The 19,183-nt window shown below is 34.8% G+C and overlaps 1 protein-coding gene across 1 annotated transcript in view; it reads right to left on the bottom strand.

The window, feature by feature from the left end:
- The window catches only part of SH3YL1 (SH3 and SYLF domain containing 1), a gene marked incomplete at its 5' end in the record, with an annotated part of 46,827 nt that overhangs the window by 6,337 nt on the left and 21,307 nt on the right, over positions 1-19,183 (bottom strand). The window contains 3 exons of the mRNA XM_086869220.1: positions 16,899-16,955; positions 17,660-17,732; positions 18,395-18,539. Of these exons, the coding sequence (XP_086725346.1) occupies positions 16,899-16,955; positions 17,660-17,732; positions 18,395-18,539 (275 nt within the window). The remainder of the gene's footprint in view (positions 1-16,898; positions 16,956-17,659; positions 17,733-18,394; positions 18,540-19,183) is intronic.

The following is a 19,183-nucleotide window of genomic DNA, read 5'->3' as shown; positions in this document are numbered from 1 at the left end:
TTCCAAGCCATGTGAGTTACTGCATTGCAGTCAAAGGCAGCTTTAAGGGAAGAACTAAAATCATAGTATGGAATCCAGAAAGTAAAAGTTATTCAGCTTCTGCATTCACTGTTTCAGTCCCTTCCTCCTTTATAATGCCTTCAATAAACCTTGAAATGAAAGGTGGATTTGTCAGGGAGTGCTTTTGGTTCTGTTTGAGCTCAACAAGCCCCAAGTTTTATTGAGTTTTATTTCAGGTAGGATTTGGGTAGGGACTACGAAACCCAGAGAAATACATTTTATGCTGGATGCAGCATATTACACATTAGAATATGAAAGGCAAGGGGCTGGCAAAGAAAACTACATGTAGTAAATTCTGAAGGCATCAGGGCAACTACTAATGATAAGGACAGTTTTCTGAAGGAGTGTTAGGGCTCATGATAGAAGGAACTAAGGATCTAAATTTCTGACTTAAGAAATACAGTAGCATTAGGCCATGACGATGCCTAAAGGCAGGTAGAGAAATGGTTAAAGTTCAACTTTGAAGTAGGTAGGTGAACTGCTAAGTTAAATCTGTGATACCAACAAGATTGAGATGAAAGCTCGACCTGTCGGGGGGTGCTTTAGGTTCTGTCTGAGCTCAAAGACATACTTGAGAGACAGTGGGGGAATGTAAAAGATGGACAAAATGATGGGGTAGGAAATTAACTTTGAAGCAAGAACTGAATCTAGATGAGAGTAAAGAAATATTGAATTTGCAAAGGTCAGAGAGAAGGATGTTGCAACAATTGAATCATAACAGGACGAAAGCGTGGACCAAAGTGGAGACAGAAAGAAAAGGTTACATCTTTAAAATGGTACACAGAGAACATCTGTAGGCCTTGCTGTTCCTATAGTGAAAGTGAGAACTAAAGAAATTCAAGTTGAAGGACACATGAGCTCTGCAGTGATCAGCAAGAGGAAGTTTCAGATTCTATTTGACAATTTTAATCTTGAATTCTTAATTAGTTAACAAAAAATACCTGAGTAAAGGAGAAATACTTCTTTGCAGAAAATACTGTTTAGCAAATTAGAAGTAACAAAGGACAGATAGCTGGGAAAATAAAATAGCAGAAAAATAAATAGAAGGCTGAATAAGGAAGACTTCTCAGTGAGATAAACAAAATATAGATGTAAAGGTGATTACAGACATAGCTTAGCAATATAATTTAGGGATCACAAGTATTACCAAAGAAAACAGAAGATGAATATTAATCTACCAGGTTACATACAGAAGGATGGCATGCAGTTTTTAAAATGTGGTTATACGCAGGTCAGCAGAGACTTGTAACAGTTACATCTATATGAGTGAATGGTTCCTTTCCATGTTATTGAACTTGATGTCTCCAAATCAGTCCAGGTTCCAGTACCCAATCACACTGGCATTATTGATGCTGATAAATTAGCAAAGACTAATTTATCAGCATAGATAGAGCCAATGGCTTGAGCTGGGAGCAAGAGAAACCGCTTTAAAGAAGGTGAAGCACAGTACTGAAGAACTCTAAAACAAGATAAAACATTAGGTAACAGGAATATGATCAGCCTTGGACTTCACGAGATGAAGGATGAATTGATAATACTGAGAAGAGATATTGTGAGTTGGAGGATTAAAAAGAAGCGACTAGATCAGATAGATACCTGGACAGAGAGAGAGGATGGAGATAAAACAATGAGAATCTTCTGCATGTGTGAAAGCTCTCAAGTTTAGAGAAGATATGAACTGAGAATGAGTAAAACCATCATATCTGCATCAGTATCCTCCTGAAAGATAAACAGTATGAACTGGTAAGAGGGGACAGACACCGGCTAGGACCTGAAGCATGGTTTGGTAACGCAAGGCCTCCAAACAGGTGAGACCAGCAGCTCATAACTAAATGAAGCACATCATCTGAGACCTAGGTTAGAGTCTGGTGTGTTGCCAGACAATAAATGGCCTTTTTTGCCACTTCTTTTTTTACCCCCATTAGTCATCTGGGAAGGTTATTTCACAGCTTTATTCCCCTGGTTGCTAAGATAACTTTCTTAATGTCTAGCTTCTAGTAATTCAGTACTGACATACATTTTTTTTCTTTTTGTTCTCCAACATTGGCCTTTGGTTGAAACCTTTCTTTCTTTCTTGACAATTATATGCTTGACTCATGCTTTTATAGTCAAAATCTATTTTTTCACACCTTCAGACTGTTACACTAAAAATAAGGTAGCTACCACATCTCAGGGACTCCTTACTCCACTCATTCACTCATTGAACTTCTTCTCCTCATCTATTCAGATTAACTTATTTTTTCTTGCAAATGAGTAAACAGTATATTATCATCAAGTAAAAGGCCTGTAGTAACTGACTTTTGACATTGCCATTAAATGAAGAGTTGTTTAAATGGAAGGGTAAAGGAACAGAAGGAACACAGAACTAAACTTTGTGGAGATCATGCATTTATATATGAATGTGAAAATTGTAATTAAAACAAAAAATTGTAATGAATCAGCACATGAGATGGTCGGAACAGGTGTTTTTTTATGAGGAGATAACCATCAATGAAGAAATCAGCAAATGAAAAATGGAAGGGAAAGGAGGGCAGAGAATACTGGAGGAACTGGAAGCCACAGAAAGGTGAAGGACAAGAACAGGAGCAGTATTAGTGATGTAGCAGAGCCACTCTCGTAGCTGAATGCTGAGCTATATGTCAAATATATGATAAAGCTAGACAACTAAGCTAAGGGGTCAAATCCATTTAGAAGAATCTTAAGGAAGTTACAGAAACTAATAACAAAAATCAAGAAATTAAGGCAATGTGTACATATTTTAAATAAACTTAAATATAGAGACAGAGATTTTGAGAATGAATTGATGTATTCCAATTCCATAATCTCAGAACTCTAAACCTAGAGTCAAATTAAAATTCAACATAATACAACACTGAATAGAGATCTTACTTATTAGTTTGACACTCATTAATCCACAAAAAAGTCACTGGTTTCATAAACAGCTTTAATATTTGTGGGCTTTCAAAGGAGAGAAGTCTATGTGTACAATAATGGAATCTATTTTAAGGTTAAAAAAAGAGAAGAAAATAAAAAGAAATAAGTTAACAAATGGGAGTTTAGAGGGATGATAAAGATGTCTTTGTGATTAGTACCTTGATCTGTTCCCTGACCATAAAAAATGCTAGCATACTAAAGTAAATGGTGCAGCTGTTCCAAAGAGACTAAGGAAACAAGCCTAAAACTGACCTGTCGATATCAATTTAGGAAATACTTAAGAACAACATTAATCACGTTGAAGTCAAAGTATTACTTATGTACCAGACCACTGATACAGAGAGAGAAATATGATGGCGCATTGTCTGATACAGCGCTAATTCTGCGTCGCTCTTTTCTCCAAATTATGAAGCTGAAACTACCAAAGCCTCAGTGGTACAGTACCTTTTTCAAGAATGAGACAAATTCAACATCTTGGTTATGCATGATCAGTCATATTGGGGAATATCTATATCTACGTTTTACTAAATCTAAACTTACCCTCCTGGTTTTCTTTACACTTTTAAGTCTGTTTCTGAGCTACTATGTAGAAGAGCAGCTAAGAAAGGGATTTGATTTCTTAGGTGAATTGCATCAGGAACAGTCAAAGAAACATTGGAAGGGAACTGGGAAAGAGGTGTGGCAAAGAATAGTAGACTTAAATTCAAAATATGTGAATTATGGTAGTCTTGATCATAATAAGTCTGATAAGTTGCATTGAATTATAGCAAAGAATGAAGATACTTTGTTGATATTTTAAAACCAATATATATCTGTTGATAAAAGCAAAGTTGTGTCAGTATCTGAAAGAATACATGTATGTAACTAAACTTGTCTCCTTAGAAACAAAGCAATGAAAAAAACAACTCTGGAAACACAGCAAAAGATTCATCTGCAAAGAAATAGTTTAAAAATACAGAATTGTACATTTATTACTACATACACATATTAAAAAAAACATCTCTTTTTACAACTTATTTTCCAATTGTGAATTTAGAAAGCAATCAAAATGATGAAAACTGCAACTGAAAACAGTATTCTGTTATTTAAATAGAAAATACATAGTTTTCAATGGATGTGGCTACCATTTTGAATATTTTCTCAAATTGAAATCCTCTTGCACATATTACGTAATACTTGTATGAAAAAGGACTGGATCATTTACTTACTCGATTGTAAACAAAGAAAATAAAGTTCTGAAGTCATGAAATAGTTAAACAACATTACCTCAAAATGTTCACTTTATGACCACATACAATAATGAGAACATGAAAGAGGCAGTATCTCATTCCATATGACTTCTTGAAAATTGGCATCTTGGAGATTAAGACGTCATTAAGTATAGTCCACTGAATATGTATACTTTTTAATATTTTATGGATGAAGAAGTTTAATGCAAGTAATAGTCCATGTTCTGATGATGTCTGAATTTCAAGGCTTTACCATTTGTAAGTGGTTTCTAAGAAATTTAGGTAATGTAAGCTTTGGCTCAAAGTTGCAGCTCAGAGGCACAAAGATGATGTTCAATAAATATTCACAGCTAGGATGAAAAAAAGTTAAGTCAAATTACTGAGTTATCTAAGTTACAATGTTATGAGAAGCAGAAATAAAACACATTAAAATGTTGAAATTCATGTTCTGGGCTCTTATTGGGCAATATCCATTCTCAGGCTTTACCATTCACTATGTCTAAAGGCCTGAATAGGCCTAAAACAGCAGCATCTTGGGAAAGTGGCAAGTGATCTGTTTAAAAACTTATGAAGAAAATTAAGTAAGAAAAGTCAAAGAAAGGATAAAAAAATGCCATATCAATTACTACACAGAGAATAAGACATCAGTAAATTAAAAGATCTCATTGTTTTCTTCCCTTGTGACAAGACAAAACATCAGCCAGTGAGGACTGGGGAAAAATGGAGTAAAAAAGAACCATATTTTAGTGTACTACACACTGTGACTCTGCAGAAATTAACTTTTCAGCTCCAAATGGCAACAAAATATTACACATTCTAATGGCTACTTAGAAAAGTCTTCAAGCAAGTCCCATTTAGAAAGAAAAACAGTAGCTTAACTTTATGCTAAATACTGAAAGTCATGAAAATAATTTCAGTTCTTGAATCTCACCAGTATACAGATGAGCTCTTTTCTCTACCCAGTGTGCTCATTTTCCATATTCTTAGCTCTCACCTCTCAGCTTTCAGCTTAAGAAAAAAGGGTTTTATCTTGGCTTCTAGAGCTGAGCAGATGTATACTTACTTAAAAATTTAATTTTAGTTGTTTCCGGACAAACAGCAAACCAAGTGTTTGTTCAACCAAGCCTTACAAGTGAAATCTCAAATGTCCTATTCACATTAAACTACTAATTTCCTTAATGGCCTTTTTAATTTTGTTTTTTAAATGTAGATTTACCTCAAAAAACCCTCAGCATACACAAAACAACAACCTCAGATCTCACTGAACAGATGTTTGGGAAGGCCTAAATATGCACAGCAGATTTGACATTTTACATCTACAGGTACTAATCTGCTATAATCAGATATATTCTGTACAGATACTTGAAGTATGTCATATGCCACCATTGATCCAAATACTCTCCAATAATGCTCATCTGATCAAAGGTCAGGAGACATGATATTCAGCAAATCACACTCAGAACAAATAATCTCTTGCTTAGCTGTTTCTTTCCCAATAAATATGGCTTGTTTTGGGCAAGTAAACAAAATCACCTGTCTTTACTTTCTGAATAAAAGCTTCTTAAGACACTCAAGAATTTAAATATAATATTTAAGTCAGCAAATAATCAGTTCTTCATGACTATGATGGACCTTCTGCATTAAGCGAGTTTCACTGTCAGTGGGGTAAAACAGTGCTCTTTAAATGCCCCACAAATGCCTATTTGAGTTCAATTAGACAAACCTGCTCTGAGGAGGGAGAGGAGGCATAAGTTGCATTACTCTATTCTACATTCACTTACAGGCAAAGAATATTTCTATACAATGTCTTTCTAACACCTGAAGGCTGTATTGTTACAGCAGCAGTAGATTAAAGGCAATTTCAAAATCAAAGAATGGCTTGTCTTGGAAGGGACCTGAAATCCAGATAAAAGGCATCTGTAGCCCTTCCCTCGTCCACTCCATCATAGAAGTTGATGGGGCTGGTCAGGCAGGACTTACCCCTGATGAAACTGCGCTGGCTGTCTCAAATCACCTCCCTGACTCCCTGTACTTTAGTGTAGCTTCTAGGAGGATCTATTCCATGACTTTCCCAGGCACAGAGGTGAAGCTGGCAGGCATGTAATTCCTGGGGCACTCTCCTCCACCCTTTTTTAAAGAGGTGTACATGTTTTCCTTTTTTCAATGACCTGAAAAATGTATTCGAGGTACACTGATAATATCAGAGAAGGCCCATATCATTCCAGGAACTATCCCCTTCAATATGTTTCAGTATTAAATGTATACCCAAGTTCTTGAAAGGAAAGCAAAACCACATATTAAGCCCTCTTTCACTTCCATGAGGACTGCCTCAGCAAACCATATTTTTTGATTTGGTTGCAGTGCTAGATGTTATGTATTACTTTAACTGGGTACTTTGTCCAGGTTTCCAGCATTACGAAGCCCTCCAGTTGATTTTCAGAATAACTTAATAACGACATTCTCCATTAACAAAAAAACAGTGTCTGGAAAAAACTACTCAAGGCAAAGTTAGCCACAGATATTCCATATAAGGTACAAGGCCCTCAATTTTGCAGCAAAACAGATAAAAAGTTCATCATCAGCTGCAAATCTGTATGCATGGAATGAAGATTTTATACCCACTTTATAAGATACTCACAAAACCCAGGAAAAGGCTTATGTGTTTTTGACCTCTTCAAGATAAGCTAGAAATGGATAATTTCAAAGCAGATTCCATATATACCAACTCATGTTGGTACTGAACAGTGTCATGTCTAGCAAACAAAACTGGTGATTGAAACAGACCTGACTATATTTAAAGTTTAAGTCACTGCAAAAATTTAGCTCATTCAGTATGAAACGTATTTCTCTGGTTTTGAGTTTCTGGTCTACTAGGGAACATGCTGGCTCATCATCTTCAGCTGCTGATGGAATGCTTTCTATCTTTGTTTCAGCACACTCAGCTTTTGCATTAAAGAAGTGCCTTTTTGGTTAAGCATCTGTGGATGTATTTGATATTTAGGATATAAAAATCCCCTACCTCCTGCTTGCAAGAGTCTATTCCATAACAGTACTTTTGCTGATTACTTTTTGGATTTTTCTGCCTTTTGAAAAAACAATTAGATTTTCATTCAAAGTGAAAAGGTCAAATAAGCCACATCAATGTCAAGGGCTTTATCATACTCAAGACTACACTGATGCAAACAATGCCTGTGATGAAATCATACTGCAAAAGCTGAGATGCAATGCTAAGCACAGCTTTCATATTGTGAAAAGCAAAGTACAGTGACAAAAACTGAGCTTTGTTTTATTCAGGTCAAACTGATGATTTAAGAATGATCTAGGGCTCTTTTATGTTGACAAACTTCTCCATGTTTCCTCTACACATACTGAGTATCTTAGTCTCAATACACTGTCTCTGCATTTTGATTCTCTTATCTCTGTAGGGTCAGCTTCAAAATTTCTGCCAAACGTATTATTAGCTGGTTCATTTGATAGAAGTCATAGCTTTTACAACAGTCTGGGAAACAATCTACAGCCTCAAGGAAAAAACCAAAAGTAATAAAATGCAACAATTCTTACAGTTTCTGCCAGTTTGTTAGGGTAATGCTTTGTGAAATACTGATAGAATTTTTTTTTTTTTAATATGGAAACATACTAAATGATAATACTGTACAAGGCCGCATTTGAAGGTCTGTTCACAATCCTTATCATCAATGTTTAAAACTGGTTGAGAAAAAAACGGGACAAGTACAGAAAACCTGTTTTCAAGGCAAAGTGAAAATGAGCTTCACAGAATAAAACAAATTAAAGGTGTTACTACTACCATGCAAAGGAATCAGACAGAAAAGTATTTTTGCTAGAGAGCTAGAAAGCATGAGAAAAGAATAATTAATCTTGATAAGAAAAAAATAGATGAAAAGGAGAAAGAGTTTGAGGTCATTGTGAAAGATTCAGAAACTGCTTTGTGTAAAAGGAACAAGTGAGTATGTCCTGTTTTAATACAAAGTCTAGCACTTTTATGGTAGCATTTATATTATATGAACACCTGCAATATATAGAAAACTCCTGTTAACTTTAGCTGCACTAAGGAACATAGGGGCTGTTGAAATCTATGCTAGGATTTATTCTTGCCACAGTTACTAATTCTCATTGCTTTTATGTTCCTTCATAAACTTCAGTGCAAACTCTCCAACCTGAACATCCATCATCACATGGTGAAGCATCTCGGACAGCCACTATCACCCATGGTGTGCTGATATTACACTTCCCAGCTAAGCACAATCAAACTTTGCAGAATACTCATTTTATCAGCCTAGTCAGGTATGATTTCAAAGTTCTTGAAATGAAAAAGAGAACAGTACAACAATCTTCATTTGAAATTTAAGAATGGTATTAACAGTATTCTTAATACATATGCTTTTAAGTCAAGTGAAATATTGACTTTATGGATGCTTTTTAAAAAGAAAATGATGCTCATGGATCAATCATGAGGAAATAGAGGCTTGCAGATGGGATTCAACCACTGGCCCAAATTTGTCTGATGTTCAACAAATGTGAAGGCAGGGCAGATTTTTCCCTCAATAGTGTCTATAAATTTACTCTGCTGTCTCAACCTCAATTTCTGTCTCATCCTTCTGTAGCTGCTGACAAGACGCAGAAATGTCAGGAGTAGAGAAGACACAGCCTAAATCTTATGGCAAAGACCAATACTTGAAATTGTGGACCAAAGTAAGTTTTCCCACTATATTTTTCCTTACAGAAGAATTTTCTATTTTCGTATTTTTAATCATCTTTTGGCAACTTCCTTGCTACACAGCAAAGGAGCTGCTAGAAACACAAACATTTACCACTGAGAGAAAAGGGGGAAGAGGAGTGCAAGTCTCACTGTGTATAAAAAAATTAACACTTCCTTTACACAAGAGTAGAGGTCACTTCCAGCTGAGCTTCTTCAAGAAAAAAACAAATGGAAAAAGAATATTTGAAGGTTACCTAATATGGCAAAAAAAAATATTAATGAGAAACCAAATGAAATACAACCAGAGAAGTCTCAATGTTAATCTTGCCAGACATCTCCATGAGAAGGTAAGAAGTTTCTTGAAATCCTGTCTTTTTGTAGAAGTGAAAAGCATTATAACACCATTTCTAGAACAGTTATTTCACACTCATCTAGCTTACATTAGTGTCTGGTTTATTTACTTTTTTTTCCATGACCACCTATTTCTTATTCAGGGACTGACAGTGTTTCCACAAAAGGTGAATGACCTTCTTTGTTCAACCAAGAATCCAGCTGGCTGACCTGCATGATGTAACACTGAACCAGCACAGCCAAGGTAGATGCAGGACTCCAGGGCTCTCCATGGCAGAGAATAATCACTTTTTGGGGAACTGTGGCACCTAATTTTACTGCTCATGGGAAAATACATTTAAAGCAGGTATTCCACCAGGGTGAAAATAATAATTTCCCTGAGAAAAGAAAGTTTTCCCTTAACATCTAATATAAAGTAGATGTTCTCATTCCTGCTATAAGGATGGATCTGTAAAGTGTCAGCTCACCATTACTGCAAAAAGACCTGCATTTCTTACATTAGTGTTAGCATTTATCTCAAGTCAGTCAAGCACAGGGCATTTCACCACACTCTGGAGAGAAATCCTGTATATCTATCACTTCCTTGAGGTAGTCAAAATTTCTGTTTGTCTTCAAGTACTATAAATGAAGCAGAAGTTCCCATACTCCCAAAGGCTTTTCTGGATAATAGACAGGAAAGCAATTTAAACTTGCTTTAGTCCTACTGCTTGAACAACACAGAAGAAAATACTATCTAAAGCAGCACACAGCTTTGAAACAACATTTAAAGCATGTATTCCAGATGCTAAAGCATTAATCTGCACATTACAATGGCTTCAGACAAGACTTCAATCTATACTATTTAACATCTACATGGTCCTATGAACAATTTAATGTTTTAATTCTGTGAATTAGAATTATCACTTTAGTGGTGCTTTACACTTAATTAGTATTTATTATATATATATATATGCATATTTACACATAGATTGCACTGAACTTTTTCTGTGCTTTATGTCTAATTTCATATTTTTTATTCCAAACCATTAAAAAATGCCAAGAAAAAAATACTGTTACCCATGCCAGAGTAGCTGGTTCATACTTAGCACAACAGGTCTCTACCCACACATGTACACATACATCAGAAAGACCCCAATTTCAATCTAGCATGTCTGACCTCAATCTCTCTGTGCCTTGTTGTATTTTGAGCTAGCTGATTATATGCATCAGGTTATTTGTTTCACTATGTCCAGTGAAGGCCTGCATGCTGCATATTTTCCTCGCAGCTTGCCACAACATAAGCCATAAGCAGCTTGATTATCTGACTTATCACATTCATGATAGTAATAGTACGATCCTAGTAAAAGTGAATCAGGGATAAAAATAGTCTCAAAAATAATTTCCTGGGATTTCCTGGGTTTGGTTAGTATTAAGAATGAGCTCATAATAGCAAGAAAATTAATACTGTGGAGGACCACCAGATGGATGTTTTATTTTTCTAGTAACTAAATATAAACATGTCACAAGTCTTGCCACGAAAAACATAAAAATAGACCAAGCTCAGCTAAAACTCTTAAAGCAAAACAAAAACACCCATACTTTAGTTTAACAAAGTAGTAGACAATGTCATGAAGGATCATGGCAGACACATTATATGTCTCACTTCGTAAAATTTTTCTAAAATAAATAACTATTTGTCACACCGAGCTGTCTTATTGATTTTATAGTTTATAATCTGCTAAGAGTTTCACATGAAATTATAGTATTGAAAGAACAGATTACTGCACAGCCTGATGAGGGTTCCTCCTTACTATATTTCTACTTGATCCTACAGCAAATCTCTTCCTTTCTTGGAAAAGGGGTAATTCATAAACTGAAGAATAAAAAGTGGCTTTTTTTCCAGTTTCAGATAAACAACACATAGCCACAACACCTAAAGGAGTACGTACACATCTGATTTTATTGTGTTTTCATGGATGATTTAATTTTCAGTTCAAAAGGAAATGCATTTTTCCCCTCACTGTGAACCACAGTGTCTTCATCCTTAAAAACAAAAGGTTCTGGACTCCTTCTCCATTCCAGGTCTATGCAGATATCAGGTACAAAAAACATTTTATAATCTTACTTAAAGTTAAAAGCTTTTGATTCAATTTTACAACAATTCAAGTTGGCAAAAGGAAACTTCAATCAAGAATGATGAAACCATTTTAAATCATCTTGATCCAAAACAGACAGAAAGAAGCAAATATTGGCAATATCCTAGAAAGGCAGACTCAACAGATATGCTTTCTAACAATAAAGAAAAAGCAAAAATTCAGGTATTACACTGAGAAAAAGTTAATCTGAGACCACAGAGATAGGTGATTTTGTTTGTTTTGAAACTCGTGAAATATTTTTACTTTCCTGCTCTGGTGCTTAGTCTTAATTAAAGTAAAAATGCCCAAGTCAAAAGCCACTCATCAAGAGATTTGCGCACACTTATATTTCTCTTGTAACACAGTTGTCAGAATTTTTTTGTCAGTGGGCATTTCTAAACATGGAACTGTACAGTGAATATAAATAGTTGCATGATAGATTTCCAGTTAAATCTGAGTTCTTTCAAAATAGTACTGGGTTTATTAAACCTAGGTTGAGAAATACATATATTCAAAAACAAAGTGATTACTTCAATACATATTTACCAAAGCAATCCTATTTTAAAGTTGTAAGCACATAGAGTGATGCTTTCTTTCAGCAGTTCTAACTAAAAATTCCATTTTTTCATTATACTGTGTTAAAAAGGCTCAGCAACACATGTAAGTAGAAGTTCTAATTAATGCAGAGACTGCTAGAGTGGTGCCCATGTTCCAGCTTGTACTTTCTTTTCTAAATTTGATCAATATTGTCCTAGAGAGCAGTAGCTTTCAAAATAACAAGATAACTAGTCAGATGTAAACTGAACTGCAGAACAGGTATGTAAAATAAATGAAGTGGGGGGTGAAATCAGAAGCAAAAAAAAAAAAAAATTAACACTTTTTACCCCAGAAGAGCTCTATAAATTCTTAGTCCATATAATTACATTGGCTTAGTTAACACATTTGTAACTGGCCACAAAAAAATCCATAATGTACTAACAAAGGCAAATTCACATACAGACCCTCAATTTTCCTTGACAAAATACTCTTCAGGAGGCATGAAAATCTGTCTTGGAATTCTCTTGGGAAGCAGATTTTCACAGATCTACTGAACCATCTGGCATTCATAGATTACTGGAAGAAACACTGAGATCATCTCTGAAATTATAGAGAAGTAGGCCAGGCCTGATTCCTGGAGAACTGTAACCATGAAAAGCAGCATCTCTGATGCATTTAGTTAACACAAACTAAATTTACCACCTCGTGGTACCACCTAATCAAAAAGAGTTGATATTGCCTCAGTTGTTTTAAACATAGATAAGGGACACTCAAAAAGGTTAAGATAATTAAATAAATAATAGAAAATATAAGGACTAGAGTTTAGTGCAAATTCATTAAAGCTTTTAGGAGCCCAAACCTTACTGATCTCATTGAGCTCACAGCTCGGAATTTGGTATTTGTATTCTTACTTAAAATTTGAGAGGAAAGAAAAAATGACTTTTGAGAAAGAGCTCATCAATCTGTTTGGCAATCAAAAGAAAATTGAAGGCAGACCAAAAAGTGATTTGATTACAGCACAAGTGTCTCAAAGAGAAAAAGAGGGGAACAAAAAAAATGCTCCTCTGTGTAGCAAAGGGTTCTTTAACATAGTGAAGAAAGCCATAACAAATACAGTCTCAAAGCTGCAGACAAATTCATGTAGGAAGGCATGAATTTTTAATAATGAGGTTGACGAATCACTCCAGTCATCATTGAAGGAAGGGGATTTTTTTAGCATCTTAAAAACAGTGACAATTTTCTCATCTGCCTCCATATCCTCATCAGTAGGCTTGATATAGCACTTCGTTCAGTATGCAAGAATACAAAAATAAGCCTATTGGGACAATAAAAATCTCTTAATATTTTTATTTTATTTTTGAAGTGAAAGGTTTCTGCTGAAAGAAATCTAGTCAAAATTCTTATTATGGTTTTTTTTTCAGTTTTACTGTAATCTTCTTGGGGTGTGTTGATTTTATGTTCAATAGTTAAAAAGTTCAATGGCTGCAGGTAATTTATTGTATTCAAAAATCCAAAAAAGAATGCAAATATTTTTCTCAAGATAAAATTTTAAAATATTTAGTTCAATAATCAGGGAAGGTAAGAAAGACAGTGTTTCTGAGTGCAATAAAAAATCCTTATATATTCAGGCTTCACAGCCATAACTTCCTATGGGGTCCTTAAGCAAATCATGACCCCTTAAAAATGCAGACAACATCATTACTTTCTCCAAATTATCATAAAACAATTACTTTGCTATCAAAAATTTTGTGTTTAATGTGAGTAGTTTGTCCCAGAGTATGGTAAGAATTTAAGCTCAAGGTGAGATTTGATAATTGTGAATGAATAGTGAAAGAACACTGCTTGGAAGGAAGAAATTACTTCAATTTTTCATCCCCACTCTGGTCTCAAGTCTGTTTCCTGACTGTTTCAGCATCTTGGCAATTTTAATTAATTCTTTTCCAAACATGTGAAACAGTCTTTTTCTCATAAACTGAGCTGAAGAAAAAGTGAAAAAATATCTGACTTTTCATTTGAACAAACTGCCTGTTATTGATTCAGTCCACAAACGTTTACCTCAATCCAGGTCCAACTTTTACTAGCAGATCATTACTCCTGCTGCTACCAGTTCAGCTGGGAAACCACATCACTGTAACATTTTCAGAATTGTGTACTATTCATCAAACTGTTAGGAGAGTGGGCAGGTAAGTAACCGTTTAGCTACATTTTCAGTTATTTGCTACTTCATGATAGAACCACAAGCAGAAAAAAATACAAATCATAATACTAATGAAAATCTGATATCTAGGATTAGATATACCAGTGTGACAAACTGTGAAGAAACTAAAAAAAATTGGCCTAATGAACTGAACTCCTGAATCTAAAATGTCCAAGCAGTCACTAAAGAATCATGGGTTGTTTGTATTATAGATGTGGTACAGAAGTTTAAAGAATTATCCATCCAGAAAAAGAAAAGCTAGGTTGTGGTAATTAATCCTGGAAGGGCCAGTCAGCCCTTTTAGTAGATTTTACAACAAAGAGGGGACAGGTAGAAAAATGAAGATGCAAATTCCTAATTCTAGTAAAGGAGAAGGCATGAACTTTCATACTCATAAGCAAATCAAAATTCTGTATTTAATGAGTCTTCAGAAAAATGTCTACTAGTTTAGCTACTTCATATTTCACTGAATTACAATAACTGTGTCAGCTGTTAGTTTCAGTTTTGTTGTGGTTGTTTGGGGTCTTATTTCCCAGAATTGAAAAAGGTCTGTGTAACTTTTAAACTGCACCTAAATAAAATGTGTGGTATTCCCAAGTTTCTGAAAACATTTAGAATACTACTGAAGCTCATTTTACAACTAAATGCATTACCTTAAGCATTATTCAGTTACATGAAAACAATCTCCTTGCATCTGAGTTCAAGTACCACATTATCAGTTTAGAAAATCATGTTTTTTCATTTGTCCTTCTTCTTGCAGTTGAAATAGGTTATATTACATTACTTATCTATATAATTCAAGTACACAGAAAATAATTAAAAGTGTTTCATCTGCAAGTGTAGCTCTTCTTTCATCTAATGAGAACAGTTAATATTTCAACCTTTCTACTACTTATATAACTGTTGCAAAACCAAATGCTGGTAACACAATGCCAAGTTGCCCCTTCCCCAATCAAAGGCAAATTCTTATTACTTGCGACCCAGACCAGCTTATTGCTCAACATCAAAACCTACCTCCACACCAGCCATTATATCTAACACATAGCTTCCTTAAGATGATTCCTTCACTCATCTATTGGTTATCTATATGTATTTTTTAAACTAGAAACACACAAAAAATTTTGGATATGTCTTTTACAGATCACTGTAGAAGAACATCTGTTGCAGCAACTACTCCTGCAATAAAGATTGACATGTATGTGCTATAGCTGCTAGGTAGCTCCATTGAAATAATTTGGACTATAAGTAGGCAGAAACAGATTATTGACAGGAGGTATGGCCTTATGGCTCTTTCTAGCTCATCCCTCAGCATTAACACATCCTCTGTGAAAGGACTGTGCCTCTTGACTTCAATCTTGATTGCCCCCTGTGATAAGAAAAAACCTTTAGAAACATTAAGAGTATTTTTGTGGATTCAGAAAGCATTTGAACTGCTACCTGTAGAAACGTAATCTGCAACAGAAAGCCAAATATATCATGCCATCATTCAGACAAGACCCTACTGCCCCTCACATTCCCCAAAAATAAACATGTGTATTTTGAGAAATTGCTAGAAATCCCCTGTAGCAGACTGAGTCTATATTTTGATTTCAAAGAATCTTGAAAGCCATTCAGCAGATGGCTCTGGAATATTTTTACCTTGTCACTTCCACATGAATAGAAGAACACTCCCTTCAATATACCAAATGTGTGCAAGCTTTAGAAATCTGTTCTCAGTTGGTCAGGGCTTTGGAAAGACTGGTGAAGTTTAGTTTTAATGGCCAGAAGACCAGTTCTTCTCTCCTGGGTGACAGCTATTGAGTACAGACCACTAGAGTCATCCTTCTTTTTCTTGTAAAAGTTCTACAACACAGTAACAAATCTGGATTCTTGGGAAGTCTCTGATCTGCAGAATTCACGTTGACAGCTCAGCTTAGAATACTACTATGTTGGTCCCTTCAAGAGACACACATATCAAAAACATGTATGAAGAGAAGACATGAAAAAGAATGGAAAGACAATGACACATAATTTATCTTAATTTTTAGTGAAAAGCTCTAATTACTCTGCCTGAGACAGACTTTTCATTGTGATCTATTATCTAGTTCAATTTTAGCTCTATTTGCAGAAGTAAAAAAGAGATATTTTGTTTAATTTTATTTTCAAGTAACCATGCAATACATAAAAATGTAAATACATATATATATATATAAAATATGGCACAAATATTGCACAGTAAGAGTTAAGAGCTGAAAGTGCTTTAAACATAAGAGAATCAATAGAACAATAAACAAGTAATATCTTTAGTGTAACACAGTGTTATAAAATCATGAAGAAGCAATGTAAATCTGTGTTTATTCCAGCATAATCAGGTATCATCTGTGGAAGCACTTTTAAAATTAAAATGGGAATTATTATACATTGCATAAGGACCTGGACAGAAACTTGTTATATCACCTTTCTTTTTCATTTCAATTAGGTGGTAACATAAAACAACTTTACCACTTCAAGTGCATTTTTCAAGCGCACAGAATAAAACAGAAGAACTTGTGCTGCTCAGGAAAAGAACATCATCATCATCAGAATGTAAAGCCAGGGAATAAGATTAATGTTTATGAAATATTTTCAGGAGATCATACGGGACCTAAATCTCATTTTAACACATGGACAATAAAGGAAAATATCAATGGCCAGATATTTTTACATATCTTTCAAAGTGCTTTTAGAACTTCTCAGATTCTACACTGAATTAATAAAATAAGTGTAAGCTTAGTACTTACCCACAGATGCATAATCATTGGGAAGTTCAGGATAAAGTCTGTTAGTATTCTTTTTAGCTGAAAGAGAAAATAAAGTAGCAACTTATATCACATGCTAACATATATTATTTCCTATACTGCTCTTCTAATACAAGTTCAATAGTTATTAAATGATTGCAGTTAACTAAGGAGCAGTGCAGAAGAAAGAAATACAGACTTTGCCTCATACCCTTAACCAGAGAATTAAGTTAACAAGAGGAGCTGCACAGTAAAGTCTCACTTTGAATGAAAGCACTTTGTTAAGACAAACTGTTAAAGAGAAAAAATTCTGCCTCTTCTGCTCTACTGTAAAACCTCTAATGATTAAAAGATAATGACAACCTAAAGAGAAGCTATGATTTCTAGAAACCAGAAATTTCTAGAACTAGGACCAGCAGTTTCTAGTAGGACTGTTCTTTTTACTAAGAAGTTTCATTGTACTATGGGGTTTCCATGTATCCAGTAACATGAATATTTCATTTGAATTATTACATGATTCTGTAACTATAAAAACACTGTTTCTATCTGTCAGAGAGAAAAGGTTTGTTAATATAAAACAAACAAATGCTTTAGCCTTTATCACGCATGGCACTATATCAACGTGCTTTCAGTGTTTGTCCGAGGAACAATATTTAAAAAATGTTTTTGTAGAGGAAGCTGCTATAATACCTGCATAGTATTAATTAGCTTTAATGCCCTAATTTTATGAAGATAATGAATTAGTCATTATGAAAATTTTTCACCTGGTGGTGTAGGTCTAACAGTGGGTTTAGGTGGCTCTGGTCTGGATGATGGTCTAGCAGGTCGGTCATTTACCTAAAGTACACAATTTTTAAAAAAACATAGCATCACATCTAGACATTGATTGTGACTTCAGAGCCTAGAAGCATACCAAGTTACACTGAAAAAAACTTAAAATTACTCTTTCTCCACTAAACCTGTAGGAACTCAAGAAGCATACTAAATACTAGTGACATACACATGACACTGAAGTAAATCGCCATAGGTTTAACAAAGCTGAAAGTAAATGTTTGTCTATCAATAATATCAATATCTGTAAGAAAATTCCTTTTACAGTCCCAGTATTACACTATAAATGTGATTGCCTGAATGGAAAATAGAAAAGGTAGGAAAGCTAAGAGTATCCAATTTGTAATTAACTTGACTAAAAATACTTGATCAAACATTCCTAATCACCACCTCAGATTTGATAATGCACAATTACAAAACAAAGATATACTTTGTTATTCTGGAAATTGCAAAGCAAACCCAGCAACATTCTTGCCCCCAGGAGCCTAGCAGGGAAATACTTGAACAAATGTTCATGCAGTAACTGACATGTGTTATGCCTTGGGTCATCCAATAGAGAAGATAAAAATGACACATAAACATCATCATTAACACTGACTAGGAACAGCTCAGGAACAGGGTAAGCCTATATGAAAAAGAAGTGCACAAACCCTTCTTTGTTCCCTTACAGATTTTCCTGCATTGTTTTTTTGTTCTTCATTTTCATACACTTCAGTGAAGGATGCTAGGGTTTCATAAAGATCATCTGCTTGAGCAGGGACAGGCACGTCACCAAGCAGGATGGCACTTGCACGAATGTCTTGCCCATAAAACCTGATAAAAAAATAGAAGAAAAAATATTTCAGGTATTTGATTATTACATTTCAACTTCTAGATAAATACACTTTCTGCAAATGCTCCCTGTATCCACCCCTAGCCGTGCATTTTTCCTACTGGTCATATACTGAGAAATGACAGAACTATTTCAAACCTATAGATTTCAAAAACTGACCACAGCACCCATTTTCCTGAACCACTTGGAAGGAGGAGGTAGAGAAGCTGTGATTGAAATGGAGCCCAGTAAGTTGGAAAGTGTGTGGGGGAAAAGTTGCTTTCAAGATTTATTATTATTTCTCATTATCCTAGTCTCTTATTAACTGAAAATAAAATAATTTCCCCTTGATGAGGTTGGGGTTTTTTTGACTGAAATACCTATTGGTAAGTGCCTTTATCTCAACTTATGAGTTTGTCATCATACTTTTTCTCCTCTCTTTTTCTCCTCTGTTGAGGAAGGGGAGTGACAAAGCAACTAATCTGGCATGTGGTGCCTAGTTTAGATCAACCTGCCACAGATAAATAATCCCTAAACATTTAGCATCATCTCAATACCCATTGCAAGATGTCTAAATTGAAGAAACCCTTGTCCCTCAAAAAATTCTTAACTGAACATAGTATGTTTTCAAAAAAACCTCTTTTTC

Source organism: Cyanistes caeruleus, chromosome 2 (genome assembly GCF_971803275.1).
Source record: "Cyanistes caeruleus chromosome 2, bCyaCae1.hap1.1, whole genome shotgun sequence".
NCBI classification, from domain to species: Eukaryota; Metazoa; Chordata; class Aves; order Passeriformes; family Paridae; genus Cyanistes; species Cyanistes caeruleus.
The sequence above is the reverse complement of the archived record's forward strand: the minus strand, read 5'-3'. Positions and strand labels throughout refer to the sequence as shown.